Source organism: Teleopsis dalmanni, chromosome X (assembly GCF_002237135.1).
Source record: "Teleopsis dalmanni isolate 2A chromosome X, ASM223713v2, whole genome shotgun sequence".
Classification (NCBI taxonomy): Eukaryota; Metazoa; Arthropoda; class Insecta; order Diptera; family Diopsidae; genus Teleopsis; species Teleopsis dalmanni.
Genome location: NC_051848.1, coordinates 54,150,038 through 54,176,662, shown reverse-complemented (window position 1 = coordinate 54,176,662; position 26,625 = coordinate 54,150,038). Strand labels below are relative to the sequence as shown.

The following is a 26,625-nucleotide window of genomic DNA, read 5'->3' as shown; positions in this document are numbered from 1 at the left end:
ATTATTTCATATTTCATCTTATTTCATCACCTACCTATCTATATATTTCTCCCAATAATACTACCACATCCTAAAGTTTATCTTTACAGCACTGACATCTGAATAATTTATTAACAACTTAATGATTGTAATTTACAATCTTATCATAATTACTAACTTAATAATGGTTTTTATATATTTAATAGGTCACTTTTGTTAAAATTAAAATTCAACATTTAATATATTTTGATATATTTTTTATTTTGACTCTTCGTTTGAGTCATCATGAGGATCAGGATATAACATAAATTAATATTAATAAAATATATAACTAAACGTCATGCTCTTGTCATTAAAAAATATTAAATTGAGGGAAATAGTAAATTATGTCGATATGGCAGTGAATGTTAGTATTTACCAGAATTTCGAGTAGGATAAATTATTAAATTAGGTGTTACTATTGCAAAAATTTAATAAGATGCTTAATAAATAAATTTAAAAACTTTTAAACAAAAATAATAGATAAGTGCAATAAATAAATAAACAAATAAATATTTATATAAGTACATTGCAAAAATCTTAGAAAATTTTAATTTACTTTATCTCAATTTAGTCGAACTCGCACACGGCCTAAACAAACGTTAAATTTTAATTTTAAAAAAAGTGACCTATAACCGATTGAAAAATATATATAAAAACCATTATTTAAAAAAAAAGATCGAGAAATAAATACAAAATTTATTTACTAACTTATAAAGAAGTTTTTCGAACTACAACAACAAAAATTTATTTTACATTATTTTAATTAATTGAATTTTTCACTGACCATACAGCTGTTTTGATTATTGCCAAATACCCAGCATCAGTGGTCTGGTCTTGAAAATAATTCCTGTATTTAATTATTCGTAAATAATTTTTCTTTGATACTGCAAATACCAGGAATCGAACTTGTGCCCTGCCAAATTTGAAGTTCGGAGTCAGCGCTCCTTAACCATTTGACTCAAAACCTACTTGACTTGTATGTTGCAACATTTTTCTGGAGTTTTGTTAATTTGCTGTTAATTATTAATTGACCTCTATGATTTATTAGGCATACAATAACTGCGTTAGTGGAGAGTACTTCATACTTTGAAATCATCTGCTATATAGCTAAGTATTCTAACTGCCTGTGTAACTGCGTCAGACAATACAGAGGATATTGTTTGATTGTCCGTTTCTTTCCAGTCAACGGGTTAACTTTCTCAAAGGTTTTCATTTTTAAAAACTGACTAAACTTACAAGACACAGTTGTCTTATAAAAGGTTCTGAGCTTTATTATTAGAACTAAGTGACTAAGTGTATGAGAAGGACTTGATATACTCGTAACTATTTTTTTTAACAAATTCACTTGCTGTGTTTATATTATATTATATTATTATTAACTTATGTTGTGGGTCTTTTTCACCGCATTCGAATAATGGATTTACCTAGGATACATTGATTACAGATCGAATTATCACGTAAACGGTCAATAAATGAAAAACGCTCCTTCAAGCTCAACTATTACGCAGCTTTCAAGTCAAGTTCCACAAGCGCACACAAAGCGCTGTTCAATGTTTCCTTGCAAGCACGTCATGAAAGTTCCATATCTGGTTGTCACTAAGAGCTTTAGCTTTTTGTGCGCAAAGCTTTTCCGCAAAATTTTACTAATACAATTACTCGAAGAGTGACGAAACAAACGAAACAAACGGAACGTACGAAAGTGAGTGCCTGCGTCCTGTGTTTGCTGTTCCTATGTTAGTGTTTACTGTCAAATTTTGGATGGTAGCTGTTAGTCGTTCGTTTGAAATTGCTTAGCAGAAACCTAACATTGTAGTCGGACAACGAAGCGGTCAAAATTTAGTGACATGTTTAAAATAAACCTAAAAGAAAAAAAGGCATATAAAAAATAATACACAAATCATTTATTATAGCAACAAATAAATGCAAGTTATATGATTACTGATTACTGATTGTGCTAATATGTAAATTGTTTATTAATATAAACTTTGAACAATCATTGGAAAAATCAAAAATTAAAAATCAAAAATTAAAAATCAAAAATTAAAATTCAAAAATCAAAAATAAAAAATAAACAAAAAAAAAAATGCATATAAATTTTTGTTGTGTACGAAATGCACTTGCCAAACAAAACCAATACATTGTGGCTTGCGTTGAGTTGATTGTTTTGTACTTGTACTTGTGGAAGGCCAGCGATTCATTGAAAATGCACAAGCAAGGATAGCAATTGCATGTGTGGGTGGGGAGGTGGTGTGGGGTTGGGGGAAAAGCGATATGTTGTTGTTGCTAGCAACATTTTGGATTTGTTACTTTTCGTATAAATTGCTTGATTGAAACTGAATTTGATAATTAAATTTGCGATTGCAAATTGCATTCCTACTTATGTTACTTTCGGTTCCTAACAAAAACATCCCTTTTCGGTGCTGAAAGCTTTAAAAAAACTTCTTATTTTGGGCATATACAAACAAATTTCTCATCTCATCCACCCTCAAGTCAAATTGCGGGAGATGTGCGCGTAAACGCGTTTTTGTAACGGCATTTTTATACGTACTAGTTGTGTTTCTTTTTGTTGTTTTTTATTTTTTCTTTTTTCTTTTCTGTTTTTTGTTATTGTATTTACCAAAGGCGAATCCCACTTGCTGGGTGCCTCGCTGTTGTTGCTTGTTGACAATATGACAATATGACACGTTGTTGTTGGTACTGTTTTACTGTTGTTAATTATGTGTTTAAATTAAAAATGCCAATAAGTTACAAAAAAAAAAAAAAAACACAACACAACATAACGGACCTTGAGTAACCTTAAAATACATTTAACAGCATTTAAACAAATACATTTGAAGATTGATTGTGGATAAGAGCACATGCAGCATTGCAGAAGAGCAAATCAAAGGCAAGGCAAAGGCAATATTGAAGTTGTCAGAGACACTGTATGATGTGAGCTGCGGTGCGGTGTGGTGTGCGCATAAGTGTGTTTTCATAGGTGCGAAAGCTCAGTGTGCACTAAGCTTTCGTAGAGAAAATTAAGTAATTTTTTCATATGCAACACAGCACAACAGCACAACACAACACAGCGCACATAAACGCAGGCTGTGGCTTACTTGAAAATCCTAGCAAATATAATTTGGAAAAGCTCGCAAACAAGAACAACCAACAACAACATTCAATCAAAATCAAATAGAGTTTACAAATACAAATACAAAAACAAAAACAAAAACGAAAGCAATAGCCATAGCAAAAAAGAGTAAGTGTTAAGAAGGAATAGAGTAAGGCGCGTAATTACTCTCATAAAATTAACGGTTAACTGCTCTGCAATTTTAAATTGTTTACGAGCATAACAGCTGAGACGCGCTATAGGCAGCTAATTGCCATAAAATTAAACGAAAGCCAATCCGTTCAGATGTGGGTCTAGATTTTTTTATTATTGTGGGGAGTTGTAAAACAAAAAAAAAAATGTACATTTAATTCCGTATGAAGAAAGGCAATTTACAGAAAGTGTTGATTTAAATAGAATTTTCATTAACTCTGTGGGGCGTTCAGATAGCTTCCCCCACCACCCAAACTGTTTTTATTATTATATTATCGTGTTCGCTGGTGTTTCGGTGCAAGTACCTAGCATACAACTAAATTTAGCAGAAATTAATATAAAATCCATTCACCATGGACTTAAATAGTTTCCAACGCATTGCAGCAACGAATCTAATTTCCGATGAATTATAGTCATGTATTCCTTGTTAACGGATACTTGTTATTTTATTTGTTTTAAAACATAAAAGTACTGTTGAATGTGGTATGTGTGGAATGCTTCGGTGCGGTGCGGTGCGGTGGTGAAAAGACGAATACAAAACTAAAATAAATATATACATATATATATATAACATATGCATATTCAACTGCGTCAAGCGACATTGCAATTGGGTCCGAGATCCTAATTGCTTTTTTGGCTTATCGATATACATACATATATACATACATACATATGTATAAATAAAATAATCAAATATTAAATAAAAAATTTTTGATGTGTTTATAATTCGTCATGACTGAGTTGATGCATACAGACAACATTGAGAATGGTGTACAGCATGGCCATGCCAATAGTCGGGCTGGTAGTAAACGGAAATCTCTGATGATTGTCGAGGATGATGTTGTTGTCGGTCCTCCCAGCAATTCAGTACAACTGCCATTGTCTGTACTGAAAAAATTATACCATACTTATTCCATAAAGCAACGGCGCGGTGGTCTGAAATGGTTCCTCATAGCATCCTTATTATTCAATATTTGGTTACTTATTATTCCACAAGGACAATGCTTAGAGGCACTTTGTAAGTAATATATGAAATTGTTTTTATGATTTTAATTAGGTTATGTATGTATATTAAAATTTTTGTATCTAACATCTTTTGCATTCTGTATTGGAACAACGAAATAACTTGTTTCAAGTCTTGCTAATTCAATTACGAATGCTCACAATCTTATAAGGCACAGTATTGAAAAAAAAATTAGTTTCATTTATTTTTAATTAAATTATCAATGCTAAATTGTTTGCATTATTCATAAAATTATTTAAAACAAAAAAAGTTTCTTATACAAATTATATTCTAATATAAATAGGATTACTCTTAATAATAGCAATTTGAAGTATTTCATGTGTGGGTCGAAGTATTCACTGATGTACTATCTAGATTTTAAAATATTTCGAGGTATACTGTGGAGTTATTGTACATTAAGTGTTAGTACTTCAGAAAGTTGATACAAGCCTATTAGCTTGTATCTGTATCCAAAAAAAACTTTCTCTTCATCAAGAATTAAACTGTCGGATGTAATGGTTCATCTATTACATGCATGAGTCGGATTCTTCACTAATGTGCTGTCTAAGTTTAATAAATGTGAGGATATAAAAATAAGTTATTGCACCTAAAATGACAGCATTTCAGGATGTTAATACAAGTCCCTCAATCAAGACATACACTATCGGATTACTTGTAATTAGACGTTTTAATCCATAATAGGCTTTATTTCCAGCTTGTACTCAATCTTTTAATGTAGTCATTGATAGATTGTTCTTGCTAAACACAACACCTAGGTATTTATAGCCACGATGTGCTAACTAAGTTTTAAAAAATTTGAGGTAATATAAAAGGAGTTATTGCACCTAAAATAATAGCATTTCATGATGTCAATACAAATCTTTTGGATGGCTTCTATATCTTGAAATACTGTCCTTTAATTGATAAATATATTATTGGATATAATAGTGCAGCTATTACATGTGTAGCTTAAATAGATTCTATACTGATGTACTGTCTAAATTTTAAAACTGAAGGTTGTCACCACTAAAGTGAAAGTACTTCAAGATCTCGACACACGCCGTTTAGATGGAGTCTACATCCAAACATACTTTTCCTTTATCATGAAATACATTGTTTCGAAAAGGTGTAGATGGTATTATATCAAATCAGTTACGTATGGGCCAAATTATATAGACAGTCATATGATGAATGGTTATTATCAAAAGGCATGTTATACAGAGAGTCATATCAAATTTGTCAATTTCCTAATTTTACTATTATTTTGGTAATTTTTTTTGTGTCTAAATGCAAAAAGTAATTATTTTTATATGGATATGCTTACATATATATTTGTATATATATATATTTACATTTACATGACATTTATTACTGAGCAACACTGTTTTTGACCAACGTGACAGGAGACAGAAAGCCTCGTCATCGTGACTAAATTTTAATTATAATATCTCTCATACTCTCATTTTCAATTTATTGATTTACATTGAAAACAATAACAACTTCTGATTTGACGTGACTATAACACTCTGTATGACATAGTTCTAAAGGAATTCACAGTATCAATACAATTCTTATCCAAATAGTTGTTTGATGAGAGCAAATTTAGGTCGTCAATCCACATATGTTGATTAAGTTGTGGCTACTTTTCAGTAGCCTAAATGCTTTGTTAAAATGCGATAAATTGTTGTTTTAGAAGTAGACAAGTGCAATCGAAAGATTAAAGAATATAAGTAATCTTAGTTGCTATAAACCCAAACTGTCAATCTAAAACACATGAATAAATCTTGAAACCGATATGGATATATGGTATACAACTGTGATTATGTATTACCGTAATTTCATATTTTCGAAATAGAAAAGATTATTCAAATAATAAAGTAAATAAAGAGCTGTACAATTTCCAAAAAATATCATCAAATCCGGAATCTGGTTTCAATTGTTAGTTATTACTGTCTGCACATTATCATGTTCAAAAGTTAGTCATCGATTTGGCCTTTGGCACCTATCTTGGCGACACGCTCTTGTTTTTCTATAAAACATTATCCTTGACCATTTTAAATTCACTGTTTTATGTATATATATATATATATATATATAGTAGTGTTTTCACATTTCATCAACAATTATGAATCCATATCGTCCTAGAATAGTCTTTGAAATATTGAAGCAATCAAATTTTAGGTTTGGGATTAATAAATGAGACACCAGACTTGCGAAAATTCTTTTTTATGTCTAAACCTTCATACAGTTGTTTTCCAAGTGTGGACATGAAAAATGGTCTCAACCTTAGAAAGTTCTCTTATTTTTAATTGATGAGTATTCAATAACAGAGAGGTAGATATTTTGAATGTATGTACTGCAAAATATTGTAGTGGCTGTACTATTGCCTTGCCAATACTTTTATTCCCATAGCTTTGCTCATTAGCAAGGAAATAATTAATCGTCTGGTTATCCCGATAAGCACATTAGTGATTTATATGATTTTCGAAGCCATCGCCATTACTTTACAATAATTATCTTAACAAATTTAATGTACCTATTACTTACAGTAATACGAAAGATGCAAATAATTATAATAAGTTAAATAATTTATAACGTTAAAATATTTTGCATAAAATTTAAATTGTTCAAATAATATATGAATTTTTAATCGCCTTGTACTTGTAAATAGATTATTGATTTCTATTTGTGATAGGTAATTTAACCTTCTAAAATATTCCGTCACATTTCAAATGTATGTTTTATCGATTATTTTTAATTATTTATTATCGATAATAGAACATTGAAATACTATCCATAAAGAATATATTTTTCTATAATTATATTATAATTACAAGTAGTATTTAATTCATATGCGTGCAAATAAGTCAGCTATAAATACTCGTATAACATATTGTAAAAGATTTAAAATATTTTACTATAGGCCGTATAGGTGTTTTTTACCTACTTTAAGTAGCGCCATTAGTTCGCTCACTGTATTTTGAATAGATAGATATAGACAGTCATAGTTCAATATAATACGAGTACTATACAATTCATTACTATTTTTGCTTATAGTCCATCAATTCTCTAGGTTTTTTGTTTAGAATGATTGCTTTGAGGTCCTCTGCAAACGTGATTTACTTGACTCTGAAAACTGCTATTATTTGTTTTGTTATACTAAACATTATATATGTAATCTTGATGCATATTGTATATGGGTCATTGTTTCACAAATCGTATATCTTTTTCACCTCATCATCTCCGGTTTGGCTATATTTTTTTTTTATAAGCTCTTTTTAAAAAATATTGAAATTTTTTTCCTAGGAGATATGGACCCATGGGGTTTTGACAATTAGCATTGTAGATACATTTTTAATTGGTCATTTTAAATTCGTGATTTAAAAATAGAGATGAGAGGAATCTAATTTATATTAATTAATAAAAATACTTCTGAGAACAATAACGTCCTGAAAAGTTTCATTTTTATATAGAATTCAGTCAATTCGGAGGTGATGAAATCATTTTTTGTCAAAATCCATCCGATTTATAAAAGGACGACCCATATGTAGTTAAAATTCTTTTATTTTCGTTTTCTTTTAGTTTTAAGTTTTAGTATTTTAGTTTTAATGGGTTCAGAACCTTAAAACCTGACTAAAACCTTAATGTTTTTAGGGTAATTAATTCTAATCAATATTCGAAAAATTAGCATTAGAAATTCTAAGCCAAAGAGTTTAGAAGTTAAAAGCTAGACAAATCAGTTTTTGAAACGAACTAGTAAATCCAACTATTTTAGTAGTTTGGGGTTTTGTTTATAAATGCTACTAGATTTTAGTTTAATCTCAATTAGGTTTTAAAAGTATTTAAATAGATTCATCGCTGTGTTTATAAATGCTGTCAAATTCTCATTTTAATTAGTTTTTACAAATTTAGTTATTATTTAAATAGAAACTCATCAAGCGAAAAACTTATAAAAAGTTGACTAAGTTGACTGTAAGTCTGGTCCTCAATGACTCCTACTTATTTTCAGACCTCAAAAAGATGCTATTAGAAAGATGTGTAATATATATAAAACTAAATATTAATCAAAAATATTTAAATTCTATTATTTTGTTGAAGGTATTTGAGCCAGTAGACGTGAGCACTTTACTCACTATTAACTCGAGGTATCTTCAAAATCCCTCTTTACGCCTTGACTGGGTCATTGTTTATCACTTCATCAGACTAAGCAATAATTGACCTCAGATCTGCATACCTCCCCGAGGCGCCTGTAACTAATCTGAGGTTCGATAACGCGGGTTCTATCCTTTAGATATTGTTTGATCGGATCAATCTTGAAGTCTATTTGCCTAGGATTTTGTACAACTTTTTCACATAAATAAATAAATAAATAAACCTTACTTTTGTCTTAATATGATAAATGCTACCTAAATAATTAGATCTTTAATTTCCAAGAGTAAGACATTCTAAGTTCTAGAACGACGTAGAATGTTTGTATGGTTATACCGAAAGAATTAACAATTAACAATTATCTGTCTTCACAACAGATGGCAAGACTAGATCAAAATTAATTATATCTCGTGTGATTTTTTATAAAATGGAATAAATAGAATATCGTTTTGTAATAAAATTCTCCCATTTAAACGTAGTTGTACAAACGTTTTAGATGAAGATCGCCCGAGTCGTGCAAAAGAGGTAATAACTGCAAAAAAAAAACATTGAAAAAATTCAAGATATTGTGTTGGATGATCTAAAAATTAAATTGAAAGTGTATAGAATATTTTACATGAATATTTGAGTATGAGAAAGGTTTCGACAAGATGGGTATGGGTGCCGCGTTTGCTCACAATTGAGCAAAACCGACAACGACAGTGATTTCGTAATAAAAAACATTGTTTGGAAATATTTATGCACAATCTAACTGACTGTAAGCGAGTAGAGTCGAGTAGTGACAATTAATGAAACATGCATCCAATACTTCATACCTGAGGGAAAACAACAAGCCAGAGAATGGGTAGAATCCAGGGTTAGTGTTCCCAAATCACGAGAACTCAATAATCAACGGGAGAAAGTTTTGTCTTCCGTATTTTGGGATTCAAGTAGAATTAAAATAATATTCATAGACTATTTGGAAAAATGAAAAAGGAAAAACAATAACAGCAGACAACTATTGTATATCGATTAAATGAGGAAATCAAGAAAAAACGACCACATTTGTCGAAAACAAAAATTTTATTTTGCAGAATAACACCCTTGCTCTACGCACACGTCAATGAAAACCATGGCAAAATTAATTGAATTACTGTTGAATTACTGAATATCAGCCTCAACCACAATATTCTCCAGATTTGGCTCCCAGTAACTATTAACTGGTTCCAAACTTGAAAAGATGATTCCCGGGACCATCTTCATCAAATGATGAAGTGAAATAGTAAGTAACCAAACATTGAAAGTTTGTTGGACTCGGTGTGTCGAGCGAAAAGAGGACTATTAGTTAGTTAGTTGTGGTGTAGGGAGGACGAAAGGAAAGCCATTTTGAATCCACAAAAAATCTCGTAATAGTGGGTAGTAGATAGAGGATCAAAGTAGAATCAGCCAGAGGTAAGAATCTGGCTAATGCTGGAGAGATATCGCTAAGTAAAGAGGACTATATTGAAGCATAAAATGTAATTTTCCAAAAAAAAATGTATTTTATTACTAATGCCGGGTATTTATCAATCCACCTAGTATATCAGTATAAACAATCCGATTTGTCACTATATGGTATAAGAAATAGAAATTCTGATGAAAATGAAATCAGAGTGCTCATGGATCAAAGAGAGAATGACTAATATATCCAACATAAATAAATTTATTGCAATTAATTTAATAAGACAAGTTAATTTTTAAATAATATATAAAACAAATTAATTTTATCATTTAAAATTTATAATTTCACTACGGCATCCAATCCTTGGAATTGAATTTTAGTGTAGTTGGATTTTTTATTCATTTTTCTATCTATAAACAAGTGACAACAGGTATTGAAATTAAAAACAGCGTCTCCCTAGTGGTGAAAGGAAACGAAGCTGTGGAAGAAATACTGTAATTAAATTCCCTCAATAGTTTCTAAAGAACGTGCCGTATCCTGCATTTGTACACACGTAGAACATTTCACCTACTCTTTTTCAAATTTATAAAAACGAACTGAATTTATGAGTTTCTGGTCTTTTCCTGAAATAAATTCATTTTCCAAGTTTTCGAATTTTTAATTTTTGTTGCTTTCACATTTTGTATGGTTATTGGCTGTGTAAGTTACTTCCTCCAAGACCGTCATCTATCTTCAACAGTTAATAATTGCACTCTATTTCCTCTATTTCTAATGGATTGAAAGGAGCAAACAGAAAATCGTGTTTTTCTATTCCACTTTTGAATTCCATTTAAATACGCTTTTATTAAATTTTGCTCAAAGGATGTTTAAATTTTATTGACAAGTTTTCGTGAATGTTTACGTTAGTAAAGAATAATAAATGACTTTTTGGGACCGAATACAGTCTTAAATGATTAGATTTATAGTAAAAATTTTAAAGGGAATCTTATCAGAATAAAAATTGCTGCCTTTTTTTATAGTTATTTTAGAAACTAATTCATCGTATTATTTTAAAAAGAGGTTTTTCGAACAGTAGTGAGCTACAACAACAAAAATTCATTTTATATTATTTTAATTAATTGAATTTTTGGCTGATCATACAGCTGTTTCGAGTATTGCCATATACCCATCATCAGTGGTCTGGTCTTGGGAATAATAAAAATTGCTGCCTTTTTTTATAGTTATTTTAGAAACTAATTCATTGTATTATTTTAAAAAGAGGTTTTTCGAACAGTAGTGAGCTACAACAACAAAAATTCATTTTATATTATTTTAATTAATTGAATTTTTGGCTGATCATACAGCTGTTTCGAGAATTGCCATATACCCATCATCAGTGGTCTGGTCTTGGGAATAATTCTTATACTTAATTATTCGTAAATAATTTTTGAGACTGTAAGTATTAGAAATTGAACTCGTGCACTGCCAAATTTATAGCTCGGAGTCAGCGCTCCTTAACCAACTGACCAAAAGCCGTACTTGACTTTTATGTTCGCATATTTTAGCAGTTTTTTTTTTTTATTTTAATTATTTTTTATTTTAATTATTTTAATCAATATAAATAATAACGTTTTACGGTATTCACTATGGTTAGATTGGTTGCACTAGTTGGCAATAAGATTTAATTTATGTATTAACTCAACGATATCGGTTAGAGACATAGTTATAATAGTTTAAATTATTTTAAAGACTAGGTGTTCATACTGCGGGCGGGTTGAACCAAAAAATTTGATGTTAAAATTCGAAGACTAGTTTACAGCCAAATAGTTTTAAAGAGGAGACTTACATTTTCTATATTGAAATTTTCCGTAGGACTCGAAAATCATTGTTTTTTTTTCTTGAGAGTCGTTTTCCCGTTATATTGAAAACCCGTTATTTTGATTTTTCTCAAGATATGCCCCCACATACACCCCTATAACTTTTTTTTTGGTAAATTTACTGCATAGAATATTGCATATCAAATTAAAGATGAAACTTCATACTAAACAATAAAATATATAAATAAGAAAATATGGATATATAATATATATTATATAAATAATTAAATAATTTATTATAACGATAATTTATATAACGACAGCGAGAAAGTGTCGTTATAGGTTGAGTACACTCCATCAGGAGTCCACGGCTTATCTTGATTAGCCATGGTAAATCCAAAATGCCTAATATATGTTATGCATCTATATTGAAATGCAATATTTTAATATTTAATAATATAAATATTTTATTTTTGAATAAAATTTGTTCAATTTGATTTGCCTTCTAAATTTTTCACGAAAATTTCGAAATAAAGATTTTTCTGTATTGGTTTGACTTGTTGATAAAAACCACTATTTTGGGCAAATTTGGAAAATGGCGTATAACTTTAAAAATTTTTATTCGATTTTCATGTTAAATCCCTCAAAATGTTTGTATTACAACAGTCTTTAACACCAATCAAAAAAATTTATTTTTTAATATTTCTGTGGCAGTCCCATCACATTGAAAATCGTTGAAAGAAGTAGTTCTCGTCATTGGAAAAAAAATCTTTTAATTATTTGTAAGCTAGTGTAATTTAATTAAAAATCTTATCACTATAAAGCACTGTTATAAAATTCTAAAGTATCAATATATGGTAATATATAATATACCATAGAAAATCTATATAATCAGTTAGTGTTAAAGTTGTTTAATCGAAAAAGAACGCCTGTTCCGATTGGTTTCATATAGAAGTGAAAGAAGTTATATATTTTGGTTTTAACAGCTGAAATTCTTTCAAACTCTACTTAAGGTTGATTAACTATATTTTGTTAAATAAGTGGATGAATAACTTAATTCTGTAGATATATTTACTACACGATATTCGTATTATTCTAAGCATTAAATCCAACACTGACAAACAGTTTTTTAAATTGCTGTTTCAAATTTACTGAACCCTATAAATGCTTTTTGTTTAGTGGCAAAAATTTTGAGTCCATTTATTTTTGCTAGTTTCATTGTAACGCAGTAACTGTCTACACATCTTCATCTCGATACCTAGTTTATTGGGATATAGTTGACGATTTATTTTGCATTTTTTATATATTTTATAGCTGCTTCGGTTCTGGAGCAAGCGATTATTGATATATTTTCTACTATCGCCCACCAGACGATTAAAATTCACTCCAAAATTTCATATAAAGTTTGAAACCCAAGCTATATAAATTTTAAAATAAACTTAATAACTTCTAGCCTTTTCGAATAGATTTTGTTATTTATTTGATAAAGTTTGATCCTACCTTTACCTATGCGAGGTATCTTTGTGAAACACACTTCACATTCATTTGTACTAATGATATCACTTTGCGACTCTGGATTATTTTTTTTATTATAACGGTTTAAGGTTAACTTGAGGCCGCTGAGCTTAAATTTGTAATCCTTTTTTCCCCTAGATATCAGCGTGTCTGTAAATAATGGCTTAAAGTTTAAAAATCAAAACTTTAAACGGTTAGTAAAAAATTTTTTTAGTATAAGAGACGAATTTCATATCTGCAGTAAACTTGTTACTACTAATCCTTCTCTAATTTCTCCAAATTCCTCACCTATTCTTTTTTAAAAAAAAGGGGTTTTTAAAATATTTATCAAAACGGTTTTTTTAAAACGGTTGATTTTAAGAAATATTTAAAAGTGGTTTAAAATTTTATTTTAATATTTAAAAATGGTTATCCATTTATTTAATATATAATATAATATATAATATATTTCGATCAACAACAAATTTGTGTCTCTAGAAATAAAGCAAAATTTTTTAATACTTTAAAATTTCAATTTTTAAATTTTAATATATTATTTAAGCGGATCTTAAATACCAGATGTCAAGGGAAAAACCTACAGTGTACACATTTTGTGTACACATTCCCAATCTAGAGGGACTCTTACCACTCTAGAGTGTAAATGATTAAATTACTTTTTTTTTATTTCACATTCGACGCATCATTTTTTTCGATGCACCAATTTAAAAGCTATCTAATTTTTAACAGACCTCTAATAACGACTTTTCAACAAGAAAATGAATCACCTAGCTATAACTGATTGGACCCTCACTAGGTTCAAATTACAAAGACGTTACTAATTACGAGATTATTTATCTCTTATTAAAGTGTGTTCAAACTCTCCCACAAACTGAAGCCAAAGTGACATGTGGCTTTTTCAAAACCAGTTTACAAGGTTCCAGGATCTTGGTTCACATTAGATATAATACTCTTCATCCCCATTTATCACTATCAATATATCTCTGATGAAGCCTACAATAATAACAATATTGTCGGCGAGCTTCACATTATAACTAGTAGTCTGGTTACTCCAACTTTAAAAAACTCTTCTATGTTTTATCAGTAAATAAATAAATGTATTTAAATTTTTTTTCTGTTCTTAACTTTTATTAAAACATATTGACTATTTCCAAACTTTTTAATATTGCAGTTGTTACAATGGTTGTGTTCTGCATTAACTTGCTTATATGTATATTGCTACATCTTAATTACTTATTATCCAAGCCCGATTCGTCAACAGGTCTACAAAGACTAATAAATATCTTTATACCTTATGCACCACATGTGTTATGGACGGTGTGTATTATTCATTTGGTACTTTATATACTATTACAAGAATCCGTATCACCCAGGTAAGTTCTTGAATTTTTGTATACTATATAAATGTCATATGTATATTATTTTATGTTTTTATTCTTTTAAATTTCATAGAGATGCACTTGGTTGGGCGATTTTAATGAATTTCCTTATATATGTTACCCTCCCAGTGACGTTGTTATATACAGGTTGTCTTTTTGGCATTGGTACTGTTATTTTTTATTTAGGAGCTCTTCTAATTGCCAGTAGAAGAGATCCAATGCTGATAGAACAGGTTCATTTTATTATAATATCCATTTTTAAAATTTTTTTATTAAAAAATATGTTTAAAAATAGATATTGGCTAATGCGGTACTAATACTCACTGCAGCAGTTATTGGACTATTATATTATTTTATGGGCGAAGCTAAACAGAAACGAACATTTGTAGAAGCCAAAAAAAGTTTAGAGGTTAAAATGGTTATAGAAGAACAGTCAGCGGAGCAAGAAAGATTATTATTGTCAGTATTACCGAAACATGTTGCTGTGAAAATGCGACAAGATCTTGGTTCAACTAGTTCTGAGCCTTTTAAAAAGATTTATATGAGCCGTCATGAAAATGTTAGGTAAATATTTTAAATACAATATATATAAAAGAACAAATATAAAATTATAATATGCTATATTAAATACTTGTATTAAATATATATGGCTATATACAGAGTGATCGAATTGAACTGTAAGTAATTTTGAATTGCTATAACTTTCGAAGTGGTGGCAACATTGAGTCCATATTTGGCTTACAACTCATTTTATCTTAGTTGTTTGGAAACAAATTCTATTTTTCTTCTATTTTAAAGCGGAAGTTCACAAATGACTATTATTAAAACACTTGAACTTCTTTATGTGAATAAATGTTAAATGTCTCGAGTTATTGCATCATATCACGTTATAACCAAACTATCTAAACACAATGATTGTGATCGGAAAAATCTGCATCTAAAGTAAAAGTGGTTCGGAAAGTTCAAGAAAAAAACTTTCTGAGTTAAAGATTTCTTCAATTATTAGACAAATAAAACGAAGAAGTTTATTTAACAGAGAGATTATATGAAAATTGAAACATTTGAATGGCTTCAACTCACTAAAACCATCTCATAGGAGTGTATGGAAAAGATTTCTACCGCATTTCAATCCAGTAATTATTGGAGACAGATTTGATCAAAAGGCTTAATACCTAACGATCTTGATTTATCTAAGTCAGTACATTTGAATGGCTAAACAAAAGTCACAAACTACCTTTTGTGATAGTTTAGGTGACATAACGGTTGACATTTTTGGTATTTTTGGATCATAGTGTTAAAGATAACACCAAAGTTTTGAAAGGTGCTCTGAATAAAATAAAATAATAAAATTCAATCTTCGATTTAGAAATTCAATGGTTTTAAAAATTACAGTTCAATTGTTCATCACTTTATATATTAATAATAATTGCAGTAATTGAACGATAATTTATATTTACCACATTATTCTTATTACACATAGTTATTTCATTATAATTTATGATTAATATAATTTATAATAATATTTCTTAAAATTTATAGCATACTTTATGCGGATATTGTGGGCTTCACTGCTATATCTTCCACTTATAGTGCTCAGGATTTGGTCAAAATGTTGAATGAGTTATTTGCCCGTTTTGATCGACTTGCAGAGGTAAATATTATAATTGATCGCTATATTATTTAAAAAATTATTATAATATATTAATATCTAACTTTAAATACAATTACAGAAATATCAACAATTAAGAATAAAAATTTTGGGTGATTGCTACTATTGTATTAGCGGTGCACCAGATGAGAGACCCGATCATGCAGTACTATGTGTGCACATGGGCCTATCCATGGTGAAAGCAATTAAGTAAGTTAAAATGAAAATTTATTTTTTTTAAATATATTTTTTATTATTCTCTTTATTATTCAATTAATTTTAGTATTTAAAGTTAATATTAAAATGTGTTATATATCAGATATGTTCAACAAAAAACGAATTCACCTGTTGATATGCGAGTGGGCATCCATACTGGTGCTGTACTTGCTGGTATATTAGGACAACGACAATGGCAATTTGATGTTTATTCAAAGGACGTTGAATTAGCAAATAAAATGGAATCAAGTGGAAAAGCTGGGTATGTTTATAAGATCCGCTAATTAAATAATATTATACAATATTTTTAAAGAGGTCTGAAATTGCAAATGAACACAGTAATTATTCACTCCATAGCTCTATTTCTGTAGATAATATAGTTAGCGATTACTGGGTTTTATATCTTATTGATTTTTCTAGCAATGTGACATACATGCACAATGTCATTCAAACAAAAACCCATCGACAACATATTTTCCTGTGACGTTCCGATATAATTGGTGACGTTCCGATTATATCTATTTTTGGCAATGACAGAAACAGTGTGTTTTTGAGGTTGGATTGGTGGTTGTTGGATAGTGTTAGGCATTTGTTTATTAAATATATCAAAAGTTATTTTTATTAACAAAACTACTGACTCAGAAGTAAGGTAGTAATTTAAAAATACTTTTATACTGAACATCGATTTTAAATATATACATAAATAATTTATAAACACTGATCAGGCGTAAGTCTATACTTAATAAAAATATGGTGTTAGGTTAGGTTAGGTGAAGTGGAGGGAGGAACGAATCCTCCTCAATTAGCTAATAAAGCCGTTTTGATTCCAAAATTCTTTATATTAATGGGTTGAAGAATGGTCTAGTTCAATCCAGCCAGAAGCATTTATAAAAGCGAGAGCCTGACCAATGCTAATGCTGGAGATATCGCTGAGTGTGTTAAAGAACCGGCTCCCAAAAGTTTAAACCAGATTCCAGAGAAGCCTGGACATAAACGCAACAGGTGTACTATGTCATGTACTATGCCATGTAAAGAGAGATATTAACATAAATACTTCTGATTTGCTTCTATGTATCAATATGTTTTTAGTTGACAGACTAATTATCAGCTTCTTGATTACCTACTGAAAGAAAATCTTGTACATATTTGCAAGTGTTAACAAAAGAACAAAAAGGGATAGATTTGTTTTTAAAAGATATTGCAGTACCTGCACTCTTACTCGTACCTTTTAAGTAGTTCAAAATTATATTTATAGTTAAAGTTTAAATAATATAATCTGTTTATTTTAGAAACATGTAAAATTCGTTAATAGTTATATTATAAATATCTTTATTTTAGGCGAGTTCACATTTCTGATAAAACACTTGCATTTTTGACTGGAGAGTTCGAAGTAGAACCGGCTTACGGAGAAAAAAGAGAGGAAGCGTTACGCATTGCGGGCTTAAAAACATATTTTATAACAAAAGTATTAAAACCGGTAAGTATTATACAATATATTTTTTGAAAAGCACTTATATATTATCCCATGGGATAATATATAATATATAATATATATAATATATATATATAATATAATATAATAATATATAATATATAATATATAATATATAATATATAATATATAATATATAATATATAATGTATAATATATAATATATAAAATATCAATTTTGCAATTATATTTTTTTAAAAGTGTTTTCTTTATAATCGTTTTGTTGGAACAAAAGATATTGTTGATGTTAACACATTTATTATATTATTTTGTGATTATAGTTCGCATCTCCTTGTGCTAAAAAAACCATCGAATCCCAAGACATTGACAACGATCAGGAAACTTTAGACGAAGAACTTTTAAAAAGTTCAAATGGAAAAAATTTAAAAAATGACGAAATTGAGACAGAAGTTGAAATTTTGGACAAACAAACAGTTTTTAAACAACGACTTGAAGAAGAATTGGTCGCCAGGGACGGTCATGAGTAAGACCCAATTACAATTTAATCCCAACCATAAATGATTTTTTTACGAATAATAATTATGCTTTTATTATAATTTTTTCTTTATAGAAATTTGTCACAAAATACTACACTATTTTTAAAATTTAAAAATAAAAATTTAGAAATCGCTTACGCAGCTTATAGAGAGCCCTACTCATCTGTGCCACTTATTGCAGCTCTACTAGTACAATGCGTTGATATCGTATATTCTTTTATAGTATTGCCAAGGTAAAGTAGAAAATTTCCGTAAGACATAATTTGCCAAAAACATGATTTGGTTACTTTTATAGATCTCCATTACATTTTGTTAATATATCTGCACCAATAATACCCATTTTTATGTTGGTTTTTATTTCGATTGCGGAAAGTTTTCCAGAAGATGCGCCAGAGTTCTTTGTTAGCATTAGTAAACGATTTAACGATATAACATTTGTGCGGGAGTTGGCGGCAATAATAATAGCTGTTACACTGGGTCTAAGTAATGTAATCGATATGGTGAGTTCTGCGTAATAGTTTTAAAAATAAGATAATGATTACATTTCTACTTTCTTAATTAATAAAACAATTTTTTTTCCTCTTTTAGTACTTTTTTCTCGCCTTTGTGAAAACGGAGCACATAGTGACCGAAGGAGAATTCAATGTTACCACCGTTGGTTTTTCAGTAACTGAATCTGTAAATGAACCCTTGGAAGATAGTACTTTAGAAAGCGATTTTATAGTTTATCCATCCTATATGAGCAATTTTGCTGTTTTAATATTAATCTCTATAGCAGTTATCGCACAGTTAACACACGTCACGAAAATAGTGCTTATGCTAATCATTGCTGGTAAGAATCCTACATATATATATTGTAAATCGCATATATTACAATAATTTATTCATAGCATTACATTGTTATTGGAATATGTTCATAATGAATGATTTATATGCGTTTGAAGATCACTTAGCCAAAACATCGTAAGTATATTATATGATATATATGGTAAGACAATAGATTTTGTTCTGACATATAAAAACATATATTTTTACAAATACTGGGTTTTATTTGTCAATGTATTGTCCTTTAACTCTATTACAAACATTATGTTGTGTTCATAGCTGCTCTATCCTGTTTTATGTAATAATTTATTAAAGGCCTTAATGCTTTCTGCTTTTTGTCTGTTTCTGCAATTACTTTTTTGACCTTTTTAGATTTTTTTCTACACTGATCTGTCTCAAATTTACGTTTAATAATGATTCTTGAGATGAGATCTAGAGAATAAGCCTCGTAGCGGAGCAGTTTGAAGTGCCGCTGTTAAGATGTTTAAAAAATACAAATCATTAGTGTAATTGACTTGTGTTATATATATATATATGGCACATTATTTACTTATAACTAATAAAGTAAGTCTAACTTAAAACGTATTTCCTTTACTGCTACATTCAGTACAGAACAAACCACTAATAGCAAGAACAATTTGCATTAAACGAAATTATTTTCTCAGTTGAATTTTTTTTTCCAGTAGGTATGTTAGAAAGCATTGAAACCCTCAGTATGAAAAGATTTCACAACAATGTGGAAATTTGATTCCAGTAATAAAGAGAGAGACATTAGAGCAAGTGCCTTAATACCTAGCAGGCTAGGTTTATGTAAGCTAGAAAGGATGGCCATGAATAAGGTGGACTGGAGATTGATGAAGGGGGTGGGGTATTAAGCAGGTGTGGAGGTAAAGCTAGTGGTAGACTCTGTGACCAGGATGAAAGAGGGCCGCGGTGAAAGAGAAGTATGATGGAAGAGTCGAATTCCCAGATAATGGAAGGGTTTATAACGTAAGGCTTGGACGAAGTCTGCGTGGAGGGTGCTGTAGGCTGAGATGTCAGGGGTTAGGTTGTGTAACCTCTCACTTGAATTTAATTACTTCAAATGTATTCATACATTTATTAAAAGAAGGTAATAAAAATTTTAAATCTATAAATCACTGTCAAAATGTCATCAAAAAGGGATATCTACTCATCAAACTAAAATTTTTGATGAGATGGGACCGTATTATGTTATAAAACTTGTTATTCATGAGATATTTATATATATATACATTTATATTTATTTTTCATATTTTATAATTTTGGTTATACCTATCAAGTAATGAGAGCATTAGGGTGATAATGAACCATAATAAATAAAATAATATTTTTAATGTAACACTCTAATGTACCTTTAATTTAATGTGATTTTTAATAATTAAATTGAAATGATAGCCTCATATATATATTGTTTCTTTTCAGTGCAATGATGTCAAGTTTTTGCGCGTCTGGAACATTGGTGGTGGTGACTGTAGCACTGTCCTTTTTCGCACGTCATGTAAGAAATTTAGATATATATTCTTATAATTAAAATATGTAAAATATGCAAGATCATGGAAGTCATTTATCTGTCGAAATGGGTTTATTTTCTCAGTCATGATCGATTGGAATGTGGTTTTTGTTATGGAGCGGAATATTATTAAAACATTCACTATATTTCACACCGAAATGTTTGGTTATCCAAACAAGATAGACAATCGCGTTAAAGTTGAAGCGACGTTCCAAAAATATCAAATAATATTCAATTGGATATGTTTTTTAATTAAAGAAGACGGTATTCAACAATTGGTCGTTTGACTAATTATAACATGTTTGAGTCGGGTCTTGAGTATTAAATGCATAGTTAATTTCAATACATTTAGCCGATCAGCTATTTTTCTAGAATTTGAGCGTTTAAACTATTTAAACACCACTTGCCACACGTGTAGTTTTTTCTGAAGACCACAGCACCCATTTTCCAATATTATCAGTGTTATCACCTATGACTGGAATTTGAGATGTGAAAGACTGTTAAGTCATTAGAAGGATCTAGCAATAGTTCTTTATATTCCCACACCTCATAAGCAATAAAATCAAGTTTCATTAGGTAATATTGCCATCAGTTTTATATAGTTTAAATTTGATTGTAGTTCATTGGGTTTGATTGCATTGTTCTAACAAAATGGAAAATAAAATAAAAATTTAATATTCTTTTTATATATATATATATATATATTATATCTCATAGTTTATTGAATATTATATTAGACGTAAAAGTTTTAAATCTTCTATAATTTTAAAATACATACATTTTTAAATCAATTAAATCAATTTTTTCTTGATTTGACAATTAGATGGATCGTGAGGATCGTGTTATCTTCAAATGGAAAACTGAAGTAGCTGAGCAAAAAGATATGGCAACCGATATGCGTCAAAGAAACGAGGCTTTAGTCTATAATGTACTTCCTGTACATGTAGCTGAGCATTTTATGAAAAACACTAAACGATCCCATGATGACTTATATTCCCAAAGTTATGCAGAGGTCGGTGTACTATTTGCAAGCATGCCAAATTTTTCGGGTAGGTACTTAAGTTTGTATATAAATTTATATATATGTATTTATATATATATTATATTAATATACGTAAAATTTTTAGATTTTTATTCTGAAGAAACTGTGAACAATCAAGGACTTGAGTGTTTAAGATTTTTAAATGAAGTTATTTCTGATTTTGATGCGGTAAATAAAATATATTACAAAAAGTAAGAAATTGATTAAAATATTATTTATTTTTTTACAGTTGTTAGAGCTTCCACAGTTTCAAGACATAATAAAAATTAAAACAATTGGTTCCACATATATGGCAGCAAGTGGTATTAATATAAATCGTATATCACATCCAGATGATCCGATAACAAAACGTTGGGCTCATCTATCTGTATTGGTTGAATTTGCTTTGGAATTGAAAAATGCTTTACAAGGCATTAATGAACAATCATTTAATCATTTTGTGCTTAAAATGGGTATTAATCATGGACCTATAACAGCTGGTGTTATCGGTGCACGTAAACCGCATTATGATATATGGGGTAATACAGTAAATGTAGCCTCACGTATGGAGAGTACTGGTAAAGCTGGAGCTATACAGGTACGTCAAAACATGGTAGTTGAGAAATAGAAATAATAGAAGATGATACAGGGTTCTAGCGTTCCAATGTAGCAGTGCACTGTGAATATAGTGCATCATTTGTGTTAATAATTAAACTTAACTGAGTAGTAAACACACAATCTATTAATTAAAAGTTAAACTGGTTCTAGTAATAGATTTTCTAACACACTGGAGATAGAAGGTTATGTGTTAGTTATCTCCACCTCATCAATATCAAAATCCGATAGTCACTGAAATTGTAACTAGAAATCTTATTGCCTTTTATTTAGACACAATATTCTATAGCTTTTGACAATCCCATTGCATTGAAATGAACATGCATGACAATATCATTTATAAGAGTGAGTGAGCTCAACGCTCTTGAATCTTTTGTGCTAGCAACCGATTTTAATCGAATAGAAGCCACTAAACCTTTTGAAATAAGGTCAAAATGTTCCTTATTGAGGATTTCCTAATTAATCGAGGATTAAGGCTTCTGCCCCAGTATTTTCTTTCTGACATATGTAAAAATCAAATAGTCTAAGAGATTGTAACTAGAAATATTATCAACTTTTAGGTATAGGTAATATTCCTCCACTTACCTAGTTTGTTGAAATGGTAACACAGGTTAAAATAAACTGTTTAGTAAATTTTCAGCAACTTAAGCTTAAGAGAAAAGTCTGTTAATAATTATAGCAAGGAATCAACTACTTAATCCGGTAACCAACTGGAATGTCGGAACAGTTGCGACATTTTTCTTTCAAAAACTTAATTGTAAAGCAATTAATAGGTAAACTAAATTGAAAGTACATATACAGGGTTAAGCGATTGAAGTGTTACTTATTCAAGCAACCATTCATTCAACCGATTCATTCGCTCTAGCTCGATGTAACCACCTTTTGCTTTGACTATGACCTTCAAACGGTTAAAAAATGAATTGCATGCTTTACGCATGTGATCTTCCGGTACATGGTTCCATTCCTGAACAATGGCTTTTTTAGCGCATCCATACTGGCATATTTATTAGTCCTCAACTTAATCTCCAGCTTTGCATCTGGCTCATTCGAAAGCCATTGTGCGAACGAAATGAAGTGTGTAACATGATTTTGTAACCATTCTTGGTTCACATGAGCTTTAGGGTGCCGAGACTTGTTGAAAAGTCCATGGTCTACGACCGAAAGGTTTGTATGCCCGTAGCTTTAAAGCAACTTCCAAAACACTTTTCCGATGATAAGTCACATTGACTTTACACCAGGCTGGATGAAAACGATTGGAGAGCGTTCTTCGGCGATCACAGCTGACCATATTATTACTTGAGATGGAAAATTAAATTACTTCGGGTGCCCAGTCGTACTCACAAATGACAGTGAACGACAGTGCATTCAGTTAAGTAAACAATCACCAATTTTTTTGAGAGTTTATGAACTCCTCAATGGGGAAATTTTTCTCATCAGAGACAACAATGTTTGGAAATTCGCCATGTTTGTGCAAACGTAACAACTCCTTTGCTCTTTCAAGTCTAATTTTTTGTTGCTTTGAGGTAAGATCTTGTGACTTTTAGAACTTGTAAGACTTTACATTGTGCTCATTTTGGAATATGAGTGGGAGATATTTTCAGATATACCTGTGTCTGTAGTTGGTAACACTTCAATCGCCTAATCCTATATATTTTGCATATATGTATATGTATGTCTATATACTAAATGTATAGCATAATTGTTTTAATCAGTTATATATATATATATAATTTATGTTTTTAATTACTTTCTTAACAAACTAACACATGACTTTGTTAATCTCTTAGGTCACTGAAGAAACATGCAACATATTGCAGGAATTTGGTTACACATTTCAGCAACGCGGCTTGGTTAGCGTTAAAGGAAAGGGTCAATTAATGACATATTATTTAATTGTAAGTTTTTTTCTAATTCTGTTTTTCATTTATATATGTTTATATATAATTATTTTATAACTACTTTTGACCAAGGGTAAATCGGACAAAAGTGGCTATGGCGGACATACTAAACTCTCACCAAATGACAAACGTAGCCAGTATAGTGGCTCACCACCGACACCACGCATAAGTAAAATTAATGAAACTGATATTAATCAGATACAAAATATTATAATACATAAAGAAAACTATTCAAAATCAGAAGAATCAGAGGAAGATATTAAAGCTTCATTACTAACTCCACAAACGAATGGAGGCAGCTCATTAGATTACAAGACTTCTATTGACAATGAAACAAATGCATTACTACATTAGATTGTTTAATTTTAACTTAGACAAAAATCCCATTGCATTATCCCATTATTACATATAATGAACGTAAGTCCTTTTGACAAATTGTGAACATATAAGGATTAAAACGGCATTAAGCTGAGTATTGGAAAAGTAATTTTTAAGAAAAAACTATTTATTTATCCTTAAAAAAAATACTTCAACCAAAATTCATAGAAGATATTAATTAGTATATAATTTGTCTTAGGGCTTAATTTTCTATGTGTAGCGCTAATAGATTCTAATATAATTTAGGGAATTGAAAAAAATTTTTTTTTGTAATTATTTTATGATATATATATATATATACATAGTATATACATAATTTGTATAATAAAACTTTTTATATTAAGAAATATACGTAAAAAAGTATTGCTCAAATTTATGTTAATACTTTTTTAAATTTTAAACCCCTAACTAAATTTTTACCCAACTACCTGAATTTGTTTTTAATCTGTAAGGTGTTATAATATATTCTAATATAGAAAATTATCAAACTGTATACAATTAATACATTATCTGAATTTCTTTTGTATTTTAAATATTCTTGCAGAGATATATGTTGATCTTTGTACTATTGCATATTGAATTTCTTTATACTAGAATCAGAATCATATACTAGAATCAGGTAACTTCTATATAATATAACAGTGCCATGTTTTCTCGAGATTACATATATATAGACATGTATATATTTAAATTAAAACGTTGCTTTTAAGAAATGTTGTCGCATTTTGTAAGTAATATCTATATAGAATGTTCGTCTTCTGATAATATGATTATATATAAATACGTTGATGTAATTACTTAAGATTATTATTGTACTGCTAAAACATTCCATTAATAACACTGAAGTGTTTTTTTTCTTCTCTTTTTGAATTTTTAAACCGCTTCAAGTTAATTTAGACATATGGGTCTCGAGCAATAACGGGTTGAAGTTTACACAATGAGGTTTAATGGGTTTATAAAAAATATTTTCCTTTGGAATTTACAATGCAACAATTTTAATGAAACTTTGAACTGATCAATTTTTTGAACTAAGCAGATCATATATCGTCCAAAGAACATAAAACTGTAAATTGTCGATTTTGAACTTTACAAGTATGTATTAAATATTTTAACAGTTTAATTATATTTGTTCAGATATAAATTTTGTTTTTTAAAACCATTACAAATTATTTTGTACAAATTAAAATAGATTAGTTTCCCGCCATATATCATCAGATATACAGCTATTTATCGACTAACGATTTATCGACTTTTAATATATCAATATATAGCTATTATTCTGTTAATTATAATCATTTATCGACATCCATGTTAACTTCGGTTACCTCAAGGAAAAACTTTAGTTGCAGTTGTTCTTCCACTGAAGGTTGTGAGCATCAGAGAACTGTAATGAGTAGTCGAACACTCGAATCATGCTCGAATTATTGAATGTGTTTCATTTATATGCATTCTGACTCTTTTTTTGGTATATCCGAAACCCCTTGATTCATACGTACTGCTGACAGCAGTTATAATGATTTATACTCTTTTCATATGATACTCATAAACACCGATATTCGACAGAAAAGTGATGCAAATGGAAAGTAAAAGTCAAATGGTTAAACCCCATTCCAGTAATCAAATTAAAGGAAGATATTAGAATACAGAAGGTTTAGTATTTAGACAAAAAATATGATCAAAGCAAAACTGAATACAAGTGAATGGAGAAAGTAAGTTAGTTCTTGTTATTGTTACCACGATTGTAGAATGGGATTATAAGAGATACGCGAAGGGTAGCATTTAGATAAAGGGCCAGGAATTGGGGAAGCTTATACCTTAGAAAAAAAGCAGATGTGATTAAACCCTACACGTTTACTGAGATAAGCCCGAAAATAAGTTAAGTACAATTGTCAGAACAAACTATTAGTAGAATGCGATATTTTT

General features: G+C 29.5%; 1 protein-coding gene across 1 annotated transcript; it reads left to right on the top strand.

Annotated features, from left to right (window-relative positions):
* Positions 1-3,924: 3,924 nt before the first annotated feature.
* On the top strand, positions 3,925-24,941 carry LOC119661887 (adenylate cyclase type 3). Its single transcript, XM_038071391.1, has 19 exons — positions 3,925-4,340; positions 14,374-14,575; positions 14,655-14,814; positions 14,877-15,145; positions 16,121-16,232; positions 16,312-16,439; positions 16,549-16,707; positions 17,784-17,922; positions 18,219-18,421; positions 18,509-18,667; positions 18,730-18,934; positions 19,023-19,266; positions 19,325-19,397; positions 20,703-20,778; positions 21,614-21,839; positions 21,918-22,000; positions 22,062-22,409; positions 24,214-24,321; positions 24,397-24,941. Exons 1-19 carry the CDS (start codon positions 4,055-4,057, stop codon positions 24,676-24,678), a joined length of 3,462 nt encoding a protein of 1,153 aa, XP_037927319.1. The 5' UTR covers positions 3,925-4,054; the 3' UTR covers positions 24,679-24,941.
* Positions 24,942-26,625: the final 1,684 nt, after the last annotated feature.

Coding starts and splice junctions, on each gene's coding strand:
- LOC119661887 (XM_038071391.1), top strand. CDS start 4,055: ATGACTGAGTTGATGCATACAGACAACATTGAGAATGGTGTACAGCAT. Junction 15,146..16,120: donor AGCCGTCATGAAAATGTTAG/GTAAATATTTTA, acceptor TAAAATTTATAG/CATACTTTATGCGGATATTG. Junction 16,440..16,548: donor TCCATGGTGAAAGCAATTAA/GTAAGTTAAAAT, acceptor GTTATATATCAG/ATATGTTCAACAAAAAACGA.